This window comes from Lutra lutra, chromosome X (assembly GCF_902655055.1).
Source record: "Lutra lutra chromosome X, mLutLut1.2, whole genome shotgun sequence".
In the NCBI taxonomy this organism is placed as follows: Eukaryota; Metazoa; Chordata; class Mammalia; order Carnivora; family Mustelidae; genus Lutra; species Lutra lutra.
Window position 1 is genome coordinate 39,665,208 of NC_062296.1, and position 18,048 is coordinate 39,683,255.

General features: G+C 38.6%; 1 protein-coding gene across 3 annotated transcripts in view; it reads right to left on the bottom strand.

Moving 5' to 3' along the window:
* The window catches only part of IL1RAPL2 (interleukin 1 receptor accessory protein like 2), a 1,206,855-nt gene that overhangs the window by 21,794 nt on the left and 1,167,013 nt on the right, over nucleotides 1–18,048 (bottom strand). For all 3 annotated transcript variants that reach the window (XM_047716403.1, XM_047716406.1, XM_047716404.1), the window contains exon 7: nucleotides 8,047–8,192. In XM_047716403.1, coding sequence (XP_047572359.1) covers nucleotides 8,047–8,192 — 146 coding nt within the window. The remainder of the gene's footprint in view (nucleotides 1–8,046; nucleotides 8,193–18,048) is intronic.

Consider the following 18,048-nt stretch of genomic DNA (forward strand, 5'->3'; position numbering starts at 1 on the left):
GGTTAAGCCGCTGCCTTCGGCTCAGGTCATGATCTCGGGGTCCTGGGATCGAGTCCCGCATCGGGCTCTCTACTCAGCAGGGAGCCTGCTTTCCTTCCTCTCTCTCTCTGCCTGCCTCTCTGCCTACTTGTGATCTCTCTCTGTCAAATAAATAAATAAAAAAAAATCTTTAAAAATAAAAAAAAAAATAAAAAATAAAACAGATTGTCAACCTTTCCCTGGGGATATCCCTTGTCTCTACATAGGGTTATTGCTTAAGAGAAACTAGGCAGGCTCAATATGACAATTAAGATTAAAGAAAAAGATAAACATACAATATATACTACACATAATTTTTACTACACATATACTACATAGTATTTAAAATATACTACTACATATATATAAAATAGATACTGTAAGTAATATATATTATACATAAAATTTTCAACCAGTCTATTAATATATTCTCTAAGTAACCCTTGAGGGCAAGAATCCTATAGGGCAAATTTATAAATGAAGAATCTGAGACTCAGTAGTTTAATTCAGTTACTCAAGGTCATATACCTAAGAAGAGGCCAAGATGGGATTTGAGCCCAGATATTCTAGTTTCAAATTCAAGACCCTTTTTATTACACCACTGTTTTGTAAGCTTCAGCCTGGAAATTGACAGAGGGAAGACTGACTTCTCCCTTTTGCTTCATAAAACAGTTGGTAATGCTTCATAAGAATATGTAACTTGCAGTGAATTTTGGCTCCTCCTGCCCTTTCTAGGAAAATAACCTAAACTACAATTCACCAGGCAGAATGAAAGGACTGAGTAGGTCTCATGCACTTCATTAGAGGATACTGAAGAATTCTGTAGCTGTACCAGAGAGAAAGGAAGTGCCTTCTGGAGTCCAGCATATGAAGAAAAGTTTTAGGTTTCATGGGGAGAGAGAATTTGGTCTTGGAAAGGAGGTGGAGTGAGAGAGGAGATGGTAGAAGCCAGAGACAGCATGTTCAATTAGGAAAGTCACTAAGTGGAAATGTAAGAAGCATAAGTAAATGTCACTCTTTTTGAGTAAGGAGAGAGGGAATGATGGAAAAAGGAAGGGAGTGGGGCTGCTGTGAAGGACAAAATATATTAATGAGGAATATCATGAGCAGACCCATAACTAGTAGGGATAGGAAACTGGATTCTATCTCTGTCCTGCCTGGTGTGAGAGGTAGTCATTTTGAAAACTGAGCCACAATGTTTCAGGTAAAAAAAATGTCATACCACACATTAGCTCTGCCTCCTGCCCTCTATATAGAATGTAGCTCCCCAGGAGCCACTGTGTACTTGTATATGGGTGGCAAGACAGGCTTGTTTATGAGACCTGTGTGGGGCTACAATATCGAAATCTTTGCTTGTTTTCTCACCATCTTACAACAATTATGCATTCTTAACAGCCAGTGTTAAATTGACAGAGCAATGACTTTTTGTTACTCTAGAAACTGACTTCTCTTTGGTATTAGGACATTGATTGTCTTGATTCAACATGGTTTTTTTCTGCTGTAAATGTTCATTTACTGTTGTAAATATTTTTGACTCTTACTCTTTCCTATATTTCTGTCTGTCTCTCTTTCTGGTCAGAATAGAATTCAACTGCTTTCAAAGTCACCAAATGGGAATTTTTTCAGCAAGTTCTATGCTATTTACAGAGTAGAGTTGCTATTAGGTAGATGAGAAACTTCAGCAGTAGGAACAATTTGTGCTCCCAAGTAGCAGAAACCTTTATTCAGCAGTAAATTTATGGAAGAAAATCATGATGTGAAAAGTACCTTTGTGGTTTGGGGGTCCATTTTATAAAAATGTCTTTGAAAGATATTACCTAATGATGGCTGTTTACGTTGAAAACTGTGTACCTAGTCCTGAGACTCAACCAGTATTCTTTCATTCAGCCCAGCAGAGACATTAAAAGGGAAACATGCATCCTATAATCAGAGGGCAGAATTGCTATCACCCATATGACACCTGGCTTTTCTTTTGTCTTCTCTTTTCAACTGCCATTTCCTATCTCAGCAGGATCTATACTTCTAGGGACATTTCCTGAGAAGGTGAAAGTCATTTCATCTGGACTGTGTCTTATATACACATCACAAAGATAGCTATATCCAGAATAGCAATTTATGGGATTGTAACTTTTTGTAGGCACTCAAAGTAAAAGTGTAATTCTTTTTAACCTTCTTAGTTTGAACCCAACTATCTCTTCACTTTGAATGGGGATCGGACATTATAGAATGGGCAATGTAGCAGCTGAAGCCAAGGGACTAGAGAGAGGGAAGACTGGAAATGTTTTGAGTTATCTCATAAGTTGGGAAGCAGATTAGGAGATCCCACCTGAGGGTTTCCTGTACAGATTGGGGGTTCAGCATGGGGCAGTAGCACTGGGAATGAACAGAGAGATTCAGTGATAAGATTTGTTTGTGGGAAAGGCAATATGTACAGATAAGAAACAGTTACCATAATTTCCTTAGCATAAATTCAGTCTCGTTCACACACACATACAAATGGGATGGACTTCTTACTAAAATGTTAGTTGTAATTGTTGATAATAGTTCATCAGGGAGTGAGCAAGTGGTAGGTGCAGGTAAAAGATGAATTGGAAAGGGCATTTGCTCTGAGAAAGCCTGACCGTGTTAACTGGATATATTAGACATGAGTTTTCATTTTATGAAAGGCTTTTTTCATTGTATAAAAAGGATTCATCAAATGTTTCTTCTCTGAGGCACCTGGGTGGCTCAGTGGGTTGGGCCTCTTCCTTCCTCTCAGGTCATGATCTCAGGGTCCTGGGATCGAGCCCCGCATCGTTGGGCTCTCTGCTCAGCGGGGAGCCTGCGTCCCTCCCTCTCTCTGCCTGCCTCTCTGCCTGCTTGTGATCTCTCTCTCTCTCTGTCAGATAAATAAATAAAAACTTTTAAAAAAATGTTTCTTCTCCATAATTATCACTTAGGGCATTTTCAACATCTGACTTACAGCTCATCAGGAAGTTACTGTTCCATAAAAAAACCCATACTCATATTCCAGGTGGAAACACTGCAGCCACTGAGTCCAGGCTATGCTGTGATAAAGTTTGAAAGGTTCAATTCCAAAGGAAACATCTGAAGTTTTTCTAGACAAGCCAGAGCGTAGTCTGATTAAAAACATTGGAGCAGAACCATAAGGCTTCTCACTCTTTTCTGGAGCTCTACCATATTGTTGAGCTCTCCTAAAGAAAATGGAATAAGGGAAGATGAACTGCATCCTTTTGCAAAGCATAGTGAAAAAATTTAACTGCTACTTAAAGCAGACAGTGCACACTGGTATACCATGTTCCCCCCAAAGGTTTTGTTGTTCTATATAATATTTCCAAAACATGAATGCTAATATTTAAAAATCAAAAGATTGCATGCTTAGTGTTTCAACTTAACTTGAAAATTCAGAAGTTCTCATATTCCTGGGTTTACATTTCAACAAGCATGGCAATAATCTTCTAGAAAAGAGTAGTGATTGCCCCTTTAAGGTGAAGCATGTTTTCTCTAGCCTGTGTGCTTTTTTCCCCCTAATATCCAGCCTCTTAAAAAAAAAAGTTCACTATCTGCCTGGCCCCTGAAGTATTTAAGTTTTCAATCCCCAATCTGGAAACTGAATTTCTTTAAAAAGAGAAATGCATTTAGGTAGCCCAAGGCAGACACTAGTCAAGAGAAAATCACAGGTACATCCTGTCTTTACCAATCCCTATTACCTATTTCCAGCCTATTGCTCTGGCCCTCTAGGAGAAGGACTTTCACCAAGCAAATATTTTTGAGCACCTACTATATTCTATGCCCTAAGGATATAGTGTAAATAGGGTGGGAAAAGTCCCCATTCTCATGGAGTTTATATTGTAGTGAGGCAGGAGAGATAAGCAAAAAAATACCGCATCCCCCAACACATCTCCATGAGGGGCATTAAGAAGGGCATATGATGTGATTAACACTGGGTGTTATAAGCAACTGATGAATCATTGAACACTACATCAGAAACTAATGATGTATTATATCTTGGCTAATTGGATTTAAATAAATAAAAAAGAAGAAAACAAATGCATAATAAATACAATAAACAGAAATAAAGCCAAGCAAGAGAAAAAAAAGAAAGTGATGGATAGTTCAATAAATGATTAGATCAAGAAAATACAACACACACATATATATGTGTGTGTGTATATATATGTGTGCCTATATATACACACACACACACATATATATATATATATTTGAATATTATTTCACCTTGAAAAAGAAGAAAATCCTTTCATTTACTAAAACATGGATGAAACTGGAGGGAATTCTGTTAAGTAAGCCAGAGAGAGAAAGGTAAATATTATACTGCATGTTATCACTTATATGTTTATCTATGTCTAAAAAAAAACCCTGAAGTCATAGAAAAAGAGAGTAAGAAAATGATTATCAGGGGCTGGGAATATGGGAGATAATAGGGAGAAACTGGTAAAAGGGTACAAACTTTTAGTTGTAAAATGAATAAGATCTGAGGATCTAATGTATAAAATGGTCACTATAGTTGATAACATAGTATTGTATAATTGAAATTTGTTAAGAGGGTGAACTTACATATTCTCACCCAAAAATAAATAAATAAATAAATAAATAAATAGGACACGAAGAAGGAGAAGGTATATAGGTGCAGTAATGGATGTGTTAATTAATTCAACAAGGGATACCTATTCACAGTGTATATGTGTATCAAATCACCATGTTATTACCTTAAATATCTTACAATTTTGTCAATTTCACCCCAGTAAAGTTAAAAATTTTTAAACAGAGAAAGTGCAGATATCTTGATATCTTGGTTATCACAAAGAGAAGGCTGAGAAAATGAAGCAGTCCCTGCCGCCAGATCTGGCAGTGAAGGAGATGAAATGGACCTGGCACGCTGATTTAAACTGTATTACAGGGGTGACTAGGCAGCTCAGTCGTTAAGCTTCTGCCTTCAGCTCAAGTCATGATCTCAGGGTCCTGGGGTCAAGTCCCACATTGGGCTCCCTGCTTGGCGGGGAGTCTGCCTCCCCCTCTCTGCCTGCCTCTCTGCCTACTTGTGATCTCCCTCTCTGTGTCAAATAAATAAATAAAATCTTAAAAAAACCTGTATTACAATTTCACAATTCTAAACAACAGAAAACAAAACAAAAAGCAAAAACAAAGGGAGTGTTGGGTAGTATTACTTTATATAGTGTGGCCAGGGAAAGGTATTGAGTAGGTAATATTTAAGCCGAGACCTATATGAAAAGAGTAAGTGAGTCATTGGAACAGTGGGGAGATTGTTCCAGGCCCTGGAAATATCAAATGCAAAGACCATCAGCCAGGACTGTGCTTGGTGAGCACAAGAAATAGAAAGGAAGCTAGTGTTTGTGCTATTTAAGACAGATAGGCAGATTATAGTAGAAAATGAGATCAGATATCACAAAAGATTGTGTTATGCATTAGGCCATGGCATAGATTTGGGATTTCATTCTGAGTGTAAGAGAGAGGGTTCTATAATTGGAAGGATATGATTAAAGGGATATGATCTGACTTACATATTAAAAGGATCATTATGGCTACTGTAATGAGAATAGACTATAAGGGGACAAGGAAGAAACAGGAAGATCATTAGGAGGCCACTGCCATGAGCCAAACAACTGATGTTGGTGGCTCAGACTAGGGTGGTAACAATTAAGGTGAGAAGAGTCATCAGAATCTGGACATGTTTTGAAAACAGAGCCATGGGATTTGCTGGAGGACTAGACTGACTCCCAGGATTTTGGCCTGAGCAACTGGAAGGATGGTGATGGAGATGGAGAAGGCAACTGAAGGATCAGGTTTACAGGAAGGAGAAATCAGAATTATTATTTGGGACAAGAGAAGATTGATATGCCTACTAGATATGTCTACTAGTGGAGTTTTTGAATAGTTGTTGAATAAGCAGTTAAGAATATAACTCTGGAGTTTAGGCAAGAAGATTAGGCAGGCTACAGATATAAATTCGGGAGTTGTCAGCATATATGTAAGTAAGCCCATGAGATGGAGATGGAATGAAATCATCTAGGGAGTAAGTGAGAGGAGGGGACCTGAACCCTGCAGCACTCTAATATTTGGAGATGAGAAAGATGGGAATTAATAATCTCAGTTATGCATGCTTTAGACACGTTTCCTTGCAGAAGGAAGTGGCAGTTATACATTGTGCTTTGGTTTCTACTGTCAGATGATTAGAAATTTTAAGGGTTGCTAGTGGTTGCTTTCCTTATTAAAGAGAAATGGATTTATTTTTAAACTCAAGGCTATTCCTATCTCTGCTGACTGAATGATAGGAAACCCGCCACCACCATTTTTTTTCCTCATAGCAGGAACACTATGTATTTGTTGGGCAATTTTTTGCTTAATGTTTGTCTTTCTTTGCACTCTCACTACTCTGAAGATTATAAGCCCCACGCCCCACACAGCCTTGAGGATGTCTAATTCATCACTGTATTTCCTATTACTTAGCACAATACTTGCTATACAGAATCTTCAATAATAAAAAATAACATTCATTAACCAGATGGGTTCTAAGTACCTATTAGTGGTCAGACATTGCCCAAGTTGCTGAGGATACAGAGGTACTACAGACCTTGGCTTGGATGATCTCTGAGCCTAAAATAAGACTGGAATGATCAGGAACAAAGTGATCTTTGCTATAAGGTATCTGGACATGATGAATGTCTGCCCTTTATGTAGGTGGACTATGCGGTTGCCTAGTGCACAGGAGAAGTTATTCAAGTTCTGCATAATAGCAAACACTGAGTGTGACATATTTCACACTACATCATTATCATTTGAGCCTCAAAATATCTCTACAAGGTAGATATTATTATCCATGTTTTACAGATAAGAAAACTGAGGTTCAGGATGCTTTATCAGACAAGTTAGTCCTGCTGAACCAAGTAGTTGAATCAGTGGCGGAACCAGGATCTCTTCAACCAGAGTCTCCTGATTTCACTTTCCATATTAGATTCCTTTATATTTAAAAACTCCATTATTTTAAGATGGAATCAAATCCAACTGAGTAAGAAATGGTACTAGAGAGATAAAAGCATTATTTTCAGAATAATGACATTTTCCTGCTTTCCCTAGAATGGCTGGTCAAGGTCAAGTATTAGGGTTGGCTGGAAAATAGAAACTCCATCTTGGTTAAGAGGTACAACTAGTGACCTTGTTGACTGAATCTGTTCTATTGCTCTATAGTCTAGACAACAAGAACACTGATTGAGAACATTTGTTCTGTTACATTTACAAAACCTTTGCCAGATAAACAAATACAGAACTATTTAGCTTTTTGCAGTAATCAAGAGTTGTGGCAGGGTAAGAGCCAATCTCAGAAGCAGCTCCAGCTGCTGGGATTGTTGTTCCTATATCTGCTTTTATCTCCTTTATTTGTAAATTTAGTTTCTTTTCCTTGTTCATTATATACAATTTCCACCCTGTCTGGAACCAAATTTAGAGAGAGACTTCCATAAGTGTCAAAATATTTTAAAGGATATGCACCTCTCAGAGGCCTCTTAACACCACCAGATCATATTATGAAATATTGTTTATAATCTTTATTGTAACAATTACAAGAATATTATGATATCTCTTCACTATTTTTATTTATATTTTAGCCAGGGAATAAAAAAGTGACTTTGTTTCTTATCCAATAATAAAATCCCTAGTTTCTCATTTAAGGAATATGAAATGGTGAAGTACAGAGAAAAATTTAAATGTTAATACCTATCAAATTTTATATAACACTTATAACCAAGGTACATTTTATCTCACTAAATTTAATACGTAACAATATTTCATTTTTTATCTACTTCCTAATGGATAGAAGATTATAGGCATTTTATGCTAATATCCATAGCAAAAGAGATATTTTTCCTTAAAAAGACAAAATGTTTAATAGAAGTTCATGCCTAATGATAAAATAAGGCCAGGAAGCATACTTAACTTCAATAGTTACTTGGTAGCTAAACAAACCATAGTAATACTTATAAAAATAAATACCCTTTTTACGCAGCAGAACACTGGCATGTTTCCGTCCATTTCGGTTTTCCACATGGCAGGTATAATTTGCCAGGTCGGCTTCCACCACTGAATCAAAGATGAGTGTCAATTCCACTTCTTTTTCTCCAAGATGCTCTTTGAGGAGCCTGAAATAAAAACAGTATTCTTGGTTGAACTGGTTTGACTTGGGGAGAGAGCAGCCATGCAAAAATATAGATGATTATGTAGTTCACAAGTGGGCATGGAGAATCTTAACTGGGTGGAATGTATGGAGTCTTCAATAAGAAAACACAAAAAGTGACTCTTGATGTGAAGATCAGATGGAAAATGAAACAACTGAGGAATACATTCAGCAAAAAGAAATATTACCATACCAGTAGGCTTTGGCAAATGAAGCCAACATGATTTATGTGGCAAAAATGAGGAAACATTGGGCTCCATGTTCTAAGCTGAATGTATGAAAACAAATTAGATTTTTGCACTGTGCCATAAAGGGAAAAAAATCGATAGGTGTAGTGTTTGTGTTAGAAGTTTGAGTTTTGATAACAGGGGATAAGAAGATAAAGAAATGAGACTTGAAAATGGTTATCTTATAAAAAGTAAACTGAAGGGGCACCTGGGTGGATCAGTGGGTTAAAGCCTCTGCCTTCGGCTCAGGTCATGATCCCAGGGTCCTGGGATCGAGCCCCGCATCGGGCTCTCTGCTCAGTGGCAAGCCTGCTTCCCCCTCTCTCTCTCTGCCTACTTGTGATCTCTGTCAAATAAATAAATAAAACCCTTATTTAAAAAAAAAGTAAACTGAAAATGTTTAGTAGCCTTCTATCCCCAAATATCCATGAGAAAAGTCTGTTCACTTTCCTCTTGCATTTGTCCAATGCAGGCATGTGCTCTGTGCCCTAACCTACTAATGATGCTAGCACCCTGTCATGGCCCTGCCTTTTCCAGACACTGCTCCCTGTTTTTCTTTCTCCTTTCTCTCCTCATACTGAAAACCCTGCCCTATGTGACATTTTCTCATAGTCCTGCTTTTGTTTTCTGAAGTGAAGTTATAAAGGGCCTTAACGGCCAGGAGTAGATGTTCTTTACAGAGGAACTGAGTTGCCAGGAACCTTTCCTATGTGTGCTTCCCATTTCTTCGAGAGATAGTGTCACCAATGACCAGCTGCCTCTTGAATGAGGTGAAAGTGGGTACCCTGCTGACTTTTCTGTTTCCTTCCTTAAAAAAAAAAAAAAAAAGATTTTATTTATTTATTTGAGAAAAAAAGGGAGCAAGAGAGAGCATGAGTGGGGGGATTGGGGGAGGGGCAGAGGGAGGGGGAGGAGTAGACTACCCGCTGAGCAGGGAACCCAATTCAGGGCTGGTTCCCAGGACCCTGAGATCATATACTGGGCCCAAGGCAGACTCTTAACTGAATGAGCCACCCAGGCACCCCTTGCAATTCTACGTGCTGGCAATCATGCCATTAAGTTCTGGGCTGAGTTTCTTTTTTTAAGATTTCTTTTATTTGAGAGAGAGAGCAGGGGGAGGGGCAAAGGGTGAGGGAGAGAGAGGATCTCCAAGCAGCTCCCCCCTGAGCATGGAGCCTGAGTCAGGGCTCCATCCCAGGACCCATAATCCAGTTGGATGCATAAATGATTGAGCCACCCAGGGACCTCTGGAGTGAGGTTCTTAAATACATATATTAGCAATATAGAAAATTGGAGCACTGGGGAAGTTAATTCTCATATCCTTTTTGACACCTGGTTATGAATGCAGGAAAGAACCCTCTGATTTAAGGGCATTTAGCAGAAATTTGGAGAAGACAACTATGCTTAGAAAAAAACCGGGTTCTAAATACAGGCCTCCAAATTACAAGTTTAAGCTGGATCCTTACAAAGTAATTAAGTCAGTGGTGCCTTAATTTAACTCACCTTTAAGTTGGGAAAAATACCCTACTCAACTTTGTTGGGAGGATAAAATGGGTTAAAGCAATTTAAAAAGTAAATAGCATTGTACACGTACAAAGGAATGTTATTAGACATTAACATTTCATTATCAAAAAATTGTTTACATTTTGGCTCCTACAAAAATATTTATATTGATATTTATTGATATTTAAAATTTGGTTGGCTTAATCTCTTCTGGTTCCCCTTTGAGAGAAAGAAGGCTTCAAGTTGGGTTGGTGGAGGAGACTTCTTAGAATCTAAGTCTCCCACACTGAAATCTGAAGCCCAGATTATATTCCAAATAGACATGCTTTTAAAATTAACCCTGTTTCTGTACCCTCCCAATGATACACATATCTGAGAGTAGATAATACTGGCATTTGCAACTTCAGTAAGTCTCCTGCCCTTTACACTTATGTACCATCACTGACTTAAACAAATGTAAGAATTTTCTTAACCCGGGGGAGGAGTCAAGATGGCGGAGAAGTAGCAGGCTGAGACTACTTCAGGTAGCTGGAGATCAGCTAGATAGCTTATCTAAAGATTACAAACACCTACAAATCCAACGGGAGATTGAAGAGAAGAAGAACAGCAACTCTAGAAACAGAAAATCAACCATTTTCTGCAAGGTAGGACTGGCGGAGAAGTGAATCCAAAGCAACGGGAAGATAGACCGCGGGGGGGAGGGGCCGGCTCCCGGTAAGCGGCGGAGCAACGGAGCACAAAATCGGGACTTTTAAAAGTCTGTTCCGCTGAGGGACATCGCTCCAGAGGCTTAACCGGGGTGAAGCCCATGCGGGGTCAGCGTGGCCTCAGGTCCCACAGGGTCACAGAAGGATCGGGGGTGTCTGAGTGTCGCAGAGCTCACAGGTATTAGAACGGGGAAGCCGGCTACAGAGACAGAGCTGAGGAGTGACTCTCAGCTCGGGGTTACCTTGAACCGGTCACAGGCTCGGTCAGCTCAGAGCGCAGCCAGAGGCCAGGGTGGCGGGAGTCATTGGGCGCTGTTCTCTGGGGGCGCACTGAGGAGTGGGGCCCCGGGCTCTCAGCTCCTCCGGGCCAGAGACTGGGAGGCCGCCATCTTCATACCCGCCCTCCGAAACTCTACGGAAAGTGCTCAGGGAACAAAAGCTCCCGAAAGCAAACCCGAGCGGATTACTCAGCCCGGCCCCGGGTAAGGGCGGTGCAACTCCCCGTGGGACAAAGACACTTGAGAATCACTACAACAGGCCCCTCCCCCAGAAGATCAGCAAGAAACCCAGCCAGGACCAAGTTCACCTACCAAGGAGTGTAGTTTCAATACCAAGGAGAGTGGTGGAATTCCAGAGGAGAAAGCAAAGCACGGAACTCATGGCTTTCTCCCCATGATTCTTTAGCCTTGCAGTTAAATTAATTTTTTTTTCTTTTCTTTTTCAATTTTTTTTTCTTCTTCTGCTAAATTTTTTAACTTTTACCCTTTTCTTTTTTAACATTTTTTAACTAGTTTATCTAATATATATATATTTTTTTTCCTTTTTATACTTTTTCTTTATTGGTTTTCTTTTTTTAATTTTTTTTTCTTTCTTTCTGAACCTCTTTTTATCCCCTTTCTCCCACCCCACGATTTGGGATCTCTTCTGATTTGGCTAAAGCATATTTTCCTGGGGTTGTTGCCAACCTTTTAGTATTTTACTTGCTCCTTCATATACTCTCATCTGGACAAAATGACAAGGCAGAAAAATTCACCACAAAAAAAAAGAACAAGAGGCAGTACCAAAGGCTAGGGACCTAATCAATACAGGAATTGGTAATATGTCAGATATAGAGTTCAGAATGATGATTCTCAAGGTTCTAGCCGGGCTCGAAAAAGGCATGGAAGAAGGCAGTCCTGAGAGGAAAATATATAGCAGTACAAGCCTTTCCCAAGAAACAAGAAAGGTCTCAGGTACACAACCTAACCCTACACCTAAAGGAGCTGGAGAAAGAACAAGAAAGAAACCCTAAACCCAGCAGGAGAAGAGAAATCATAAAGATCAGAGCAGAAATCAATGAAATAGAAACCAAAAAAACAATAGAACAAATCAATGAAACTAGGAGCTGGTTCTTTGAAAGAATTAATAAGATTGATAAACCCCTGGCCAGACTTATCAAAAAGAAAAGAGAAAGGACCCAAATAAATAAAATCATGAATGAAAGAGGAGAGATCACAACGAACACCAAAGAAATACAGACAATTATAAGAACATACTATGAGCAACTCTACACCAACAAATGTGACAATCTGGAAGAAATGGATGCATTCCTAGAGACATATAAACTACCACAACTGAACCAGGAAGAAATAGAAAGCCACAACAGACCCATAACCAGTAAGGAGATTGAAACAGTCATCCAAAATCTCCAAACAAACAAAAGCCCAGGACCAGATGGCTTCCCGGGGGAATTCTACCAAACATTTAATGAAGAACTAATTCCTATTCTCCTGAAACTGTTCCAAAAAATAGAAATGGAAGGAAAACTTCCAAACTCATTTTATGAGGCCAGCATCACCTTGATCCCAAAACCAGACAAGGATCCCATCAAAAAAGAGAACTACAGACCAATATCCTTGATGAACACAGATGCAAAAATTTTCTCGCCAAAATACTAGCCAATAGGATTCAACAGTACATTAAAAGGATTATTCACCACGACCAAGTGGGATTTATTCCAGGGCTGCAAGGCTGGTTCAACATTCGCAAATCAATCAATGTGATACAACACATTAATAAAAGAAAGAACAAGAACCATATGATAATCTCCATAGATGCTGAAAAAGCATTTGACAAAGTACAGCATCCCTTCCTGATCAAAACTCTTCAAAGTGTAGGGATAGAGGGCACATACCTCAATATTATCAAAGCCATCTATGAAAAACCCACCGCAAATATCATTCTCAATGGAGAAAAACTGAAAACTTTTCCGCTAAGGTCAGGAACACGGCAGGGATGTCCGTTATCACCACTGCTATTCAACATAGTACTAGAAGTCCTAGCCTCAGCAATCAGACAACAAAAGGAAATTAAAGGCATCCAAATCGGCAAAGAAAAAGTCAAACTATCACTCTTCGCAGATGATATGATACTATATGTGGAAAACCCAAAAGACTCCACTCCAAAACTGCTAGAACTTGTACAGGAATTCAGTAAAGTGTCAGGATATAAAATCAATGCACAGAAATCAGTTGCATTTCTCTACACCAACAAGACAGAAGAAAGAGAAATTAAGGAGTCCATCCCATTTACAATTGCACCCAAAACTCTAAGATACCTAGGAATAAACCTAACCAAAGAGACTAAGAATCTATACAAAGAAAACTATAAAGTACTCATGAAAGAAATTGAGGAAGACACAAAGAAATGGAAAAATGTTCCATGCTCCTGGATTGGAAGAATAAATATTGTGAAAATGTCTATGCTACCTAAAGCAATCTACACATTTAATGCAATTCCTATCAAAGTACCATCCATTTTTTTCAAAGAAATGGAACAAATAATCCTAAAATTTATATGGAACCAGAAAAGACCTTGAGTAGCCAAAGCAATATTGAAAAAGAAAGCCAAAGTTGGTGGCATCACAATTCCGGACTTCAAGCTCTATTACAAAGCTGTCATCATCAAGACAGCATGGTTCTGGCACAGAAACAGACACATAGATCAATGGAACAGAATAGAGAGCCCAGAAATAGACCCTCGACTCTATGGTCAACTAATCTTTGACAAAGCAGGAAAGAATGTCCAATGGAAAAAAGACAGCCTCTTCAATAAATGGTATTGGGAAAATTGGACAGCCACATGGAGAAAAATGAAATTGGATCATTTCCTTACACCACACACGAAAATAGACTCAAAATGGATGAAGGATCTCAATGTGAGAAAGGAATCCATCAAAATCCTTGAGGAGAACACAAGCAACAACCTCTTCGACCTCAGCCGCAGCAACATCTTCCTAGGAACATCGCGAAAAGCAAGGGAAACAAGGGCAAAAATGAACTATTGGGACTTCACCAAGATCAAAAGCTTTTGCACAGCAAAGGAAACAGTTAACAAAACCAAAAGACAACTGACAGAATGGGAGAAGATATTTGCAAATGACATATCAGACAAAGGGCTAGTGTCCAAAATCTATAAAGAACTTAGCAAACTCAACACCCAAAGAACAAATAATCCAATCAAGAAATGGGCAGAGGACATGAACAGACATTTCTGCAAAGAAAACATCCAGATGGCCAACAGACACATGAAAAAGTGCTCCACATCCCTCGGCATCAGGGAAATACAAATCAAAACCACAATGAGATATCACCTCACACCAGTCAGAATGGCTAAAATTAACAAGTCAGGAAATGACAGATGCTGGCGAGGATGCGGAGAAAGGGGAACCCTCCTACACTCTTGGTGGGAATGCAAGCTGGTGCAACCACTCTGGAAAACAGCATGGAGGTTCCTCAAAATGTTGAAAATAGAACTACCCTATGACCCAGCAATTGCACTGCTGGGTATTTACCCTAAAGATACAAACGTAGTGATCCGAAGGGGCACGTGCACCCAAATGTTTATAGCAGCAATGTCTACAATAGCCAAACTATGGAAAGAACCTAGATGTCCATCAACAGACGAATGGATAAAGAAGATGTGGTATATATACACAATGGAATACTATGTAGCCATCAAAAGAAATGAAATCTTGCCATTTGCGTCGACGTGGATGGAACTAGAGGGTATCATGCTTAGCGAAATCAGTCAATCGGAGAAAGACAACTATCATATGATCTCCCTGATATGAGGGAGAGGAGATGCAACATGGGGGTTAAGTGGGTAGGAGAAGAGTAAATGAAACAAGATGGAATTGGGAGGGAGACAAACCATAAGTGACTCTTAATCTCACAAAACAACTGAGGGTTGATGGGGGGAGGGGTTTGGGGGGGTGGGATTATGGACATTGGGGAGGGTTTGTGCTATGGTGAGTGCTGTGAAGTGTGTAAACCTGGCGATTCACGGACCTGTACCCCTGGGGATAAAATTATATTATATGTTTAAAAAAATAAAATTAATTAATTACAAAAAAAAGAATTTTCTTAACCCATTTTATTGGTAGTCTTTCTAACTATTTTCTTCCTTGACAAAGTTGTAGTTTTCTTCTCTCAACATATATCTAACCAAGGGAAAAATGGGAATTTACCATCTTTATGGTTTATATTAAATTTTACTTTCTCCATTTTCTCCCTGCTTTGGGTAAATCCCATTACACTTAATTCTTTTAGTTTCATGGAACCTGCTATGGAAGAACCCCTTTTAGTGCCAGAAGCTGCTTAAGCACCACAAATTAAGCTGATTTAAAGCTTCATGTGTAGGGCAGTCACAGCCTCTGCCAGGCATGAGGCCGAAAGTTGATCCTGTCTTTCCAGACCAAGACTTTCCCTTTTCATTTCTAATGCAGTTTCCAAAAACAGCTCTTCACAGGCTGCAGAAAGAATCTGGAGGGAAGAATTGAAAAATGATCTGTCGTCCATCTATTAATATATATGAGGTGTCTTAATTATCAGCTCTTTAATATCCAGAAGTGACTGGCTTTTTGGGAGTTAGATTCAGCTGATGTTTATATCTACAAATCACTCAGTATAGCAATCATAATTTCCTAGCAAATATTGATATATAACAATCTACCAATGATTCTTTGTCAGTTCCTGATGAAGTGCTTTGCTCTGGCCTAGACATTTGGTGTAAGATAAATATAAACATTAAAAGACCAGGTCCCTGGGGTACCTGGGTGGCTCAGTCAGTTAAGTGCCTGGTTTTTTATTTCGGCTCAGGTCTTGATCTCAGGGTCATAAGATTGAGCCCTGCATTGGGCTCCATGATTGGTGCAGAGCTTGCTTAAGATTCTCTCTCTCTCTCTCTCCCTCTGACCTTCCTCCTCAGCTCTCACTTGTGCATGCTCACTCCCTTAAAAACAAAAACAAAAACAGGTCCCGGTTCCCAGTAAGCATTAAAATTTAAACAAGATACAAGATCTACAAAGTTGAAAAAATATAGACATAATGATGTAAAGAGTGGTACAGTCATGCTTACAACAGCTTTCAAAGATAGGAGAAACTATTTTGACTAAATTATCTGGAAAACACTTGAGAAGAGTCTGCCTAGACAAAAAGAATAAGGAAATGTTTTCGAGAATGGAAGATAGGAACAGGTTTTTGCAGAATATGAGAAAGAAAGACACTACAGAGCCTGGTTTTGAAACAGAGGATACAAATGAGAGGATTTTGGGATATACTATGCGAAGTATATTTTGGGATATACTACTTGAAGTAGCTTCAGAAGCATTTTATTCCAAGGATTAGCACTGAAGCCAAGTTATATGCAATAGCAAACACCAGAAAAAAATAGAAAATAATAAGTTCAGGTGACGGAAATCACCACCTTCCAAAGTTTTATTTAGTCAATACCTATTCTTAAAAACTAATTTAGTCAAGACCTATTCTTAAAAACTAATACTAAAAAACCTTGCAAGTTGTCACTCTCATCCTTACAATAAGAAAAACAGTTGAAGAAAATTAAAAACAACAATTCTTAAATCCATCAGAGAGTGGACATCACAGGGCAAACTCCTGCCCCCAAAGTTTGAGACAGGCCAGTACTGAGAATCACATTATATTGGGAGCAGAAATCAAGGAGCAGGAGCCAATACAGATAGAAACAAACTATAACTAATAAGTCACTCTAAGGCCAGTACACACTAACCTGAGAGTTTAAAAACTCTATTAGATACAATATTTGGGGTACTCCACATTTTCAGGAGGTTTGATTCTAGGAGCGCTAACAGGGTCTTAGGGTGAAGATCACAGAAAAGTTTCCCTATGCTCTGTCAGGGGAATTTTAAAAAGCAACTATCTTGAAATGATCCCAAAGCACTCCCTTCTTTTTTAGTGAAGACCTGAACTGAAAGGAAACTCTTTTATCAGAGCCTAAACTACTTGGATTTTACCAAACCCAACCTTCCTGAGGGAAAGGAAATACAATACCCAACTCCAGCCCCCTCAAACTTTCCTGTATCACTTAAAAAGAGGAAGAAAGCTGAGAAGCAGTTGTGAAGGTCATAGTTCAGAGGCACAGGCTCACTAAAAGGCTGAGACTTTATCATAGGATTATAGAATGCTTACTACCACATCAATCAGGCTCCTGTATGATAACAAGGGCTTTCAGCTGAAAGAACTGCAAAGCTCAGACCCTATTTAAGAAGCAGTCTCTAGGAAAACACAAAGAAAACAGTGGAGACATAAACGAGTACATTATAGGAAATTTTAGCCTCTTACACCTACAACTATAGCAAACACTAAACCCAGCCTAACAACATAAACATAAAATCTCACACTAAAAGCATTTACCTCAGTTCCTCTTACCTGATACATAATATGTGGTTTTCAAAAACAACAAAAAGTTACCAAAAAAAAGTTGAAAAGTGAAAAAAAGAAAAAAGCCTAACACTGCCCCCCCCACCAAAAAAACCCAAAGAAACAAAAAACCAAAGAACACAGTCTGAAGGGACAGAGCACACATCAGAACCATATTCAGATATGGCAGATATTTTGGAATGATCAAACTGGGAATGCAAAATAACTATGTTTAATAAGTTAAGGAATCCAATGGGAAAAATGAACAATATATATCAGCAGATGGGTAATGTAAACAGAGAGATGGAAACTATAAGAAAGAATCAAAAGAAAATGCTAGAAATAAAAACACAGTAACAGTAATAGAAATAGAGAGTGCTTTTCATGGGTTCATCAGTAGACAGACAGAAGTGTAAAAAGTTGGTGATCTTGAAGATATATTGATAGAAATCTCTTAAACTAAAATGTAAAGAGGAAAAGGCCTGAAAAAAAATGGAATAAAATATGAAATTCCCAAAGGATAATTACAAAAAGAGCAAGATACATGTAATTCAAATACCAAAATGAGAAGAAAGGAATAATTAGAAATATATAAAGTATTAGAGTTGAGAATTTTCCAAAGTTAATGAAAGACTCCAAACCACAGATTATAGGAAGCTCAGAGAATA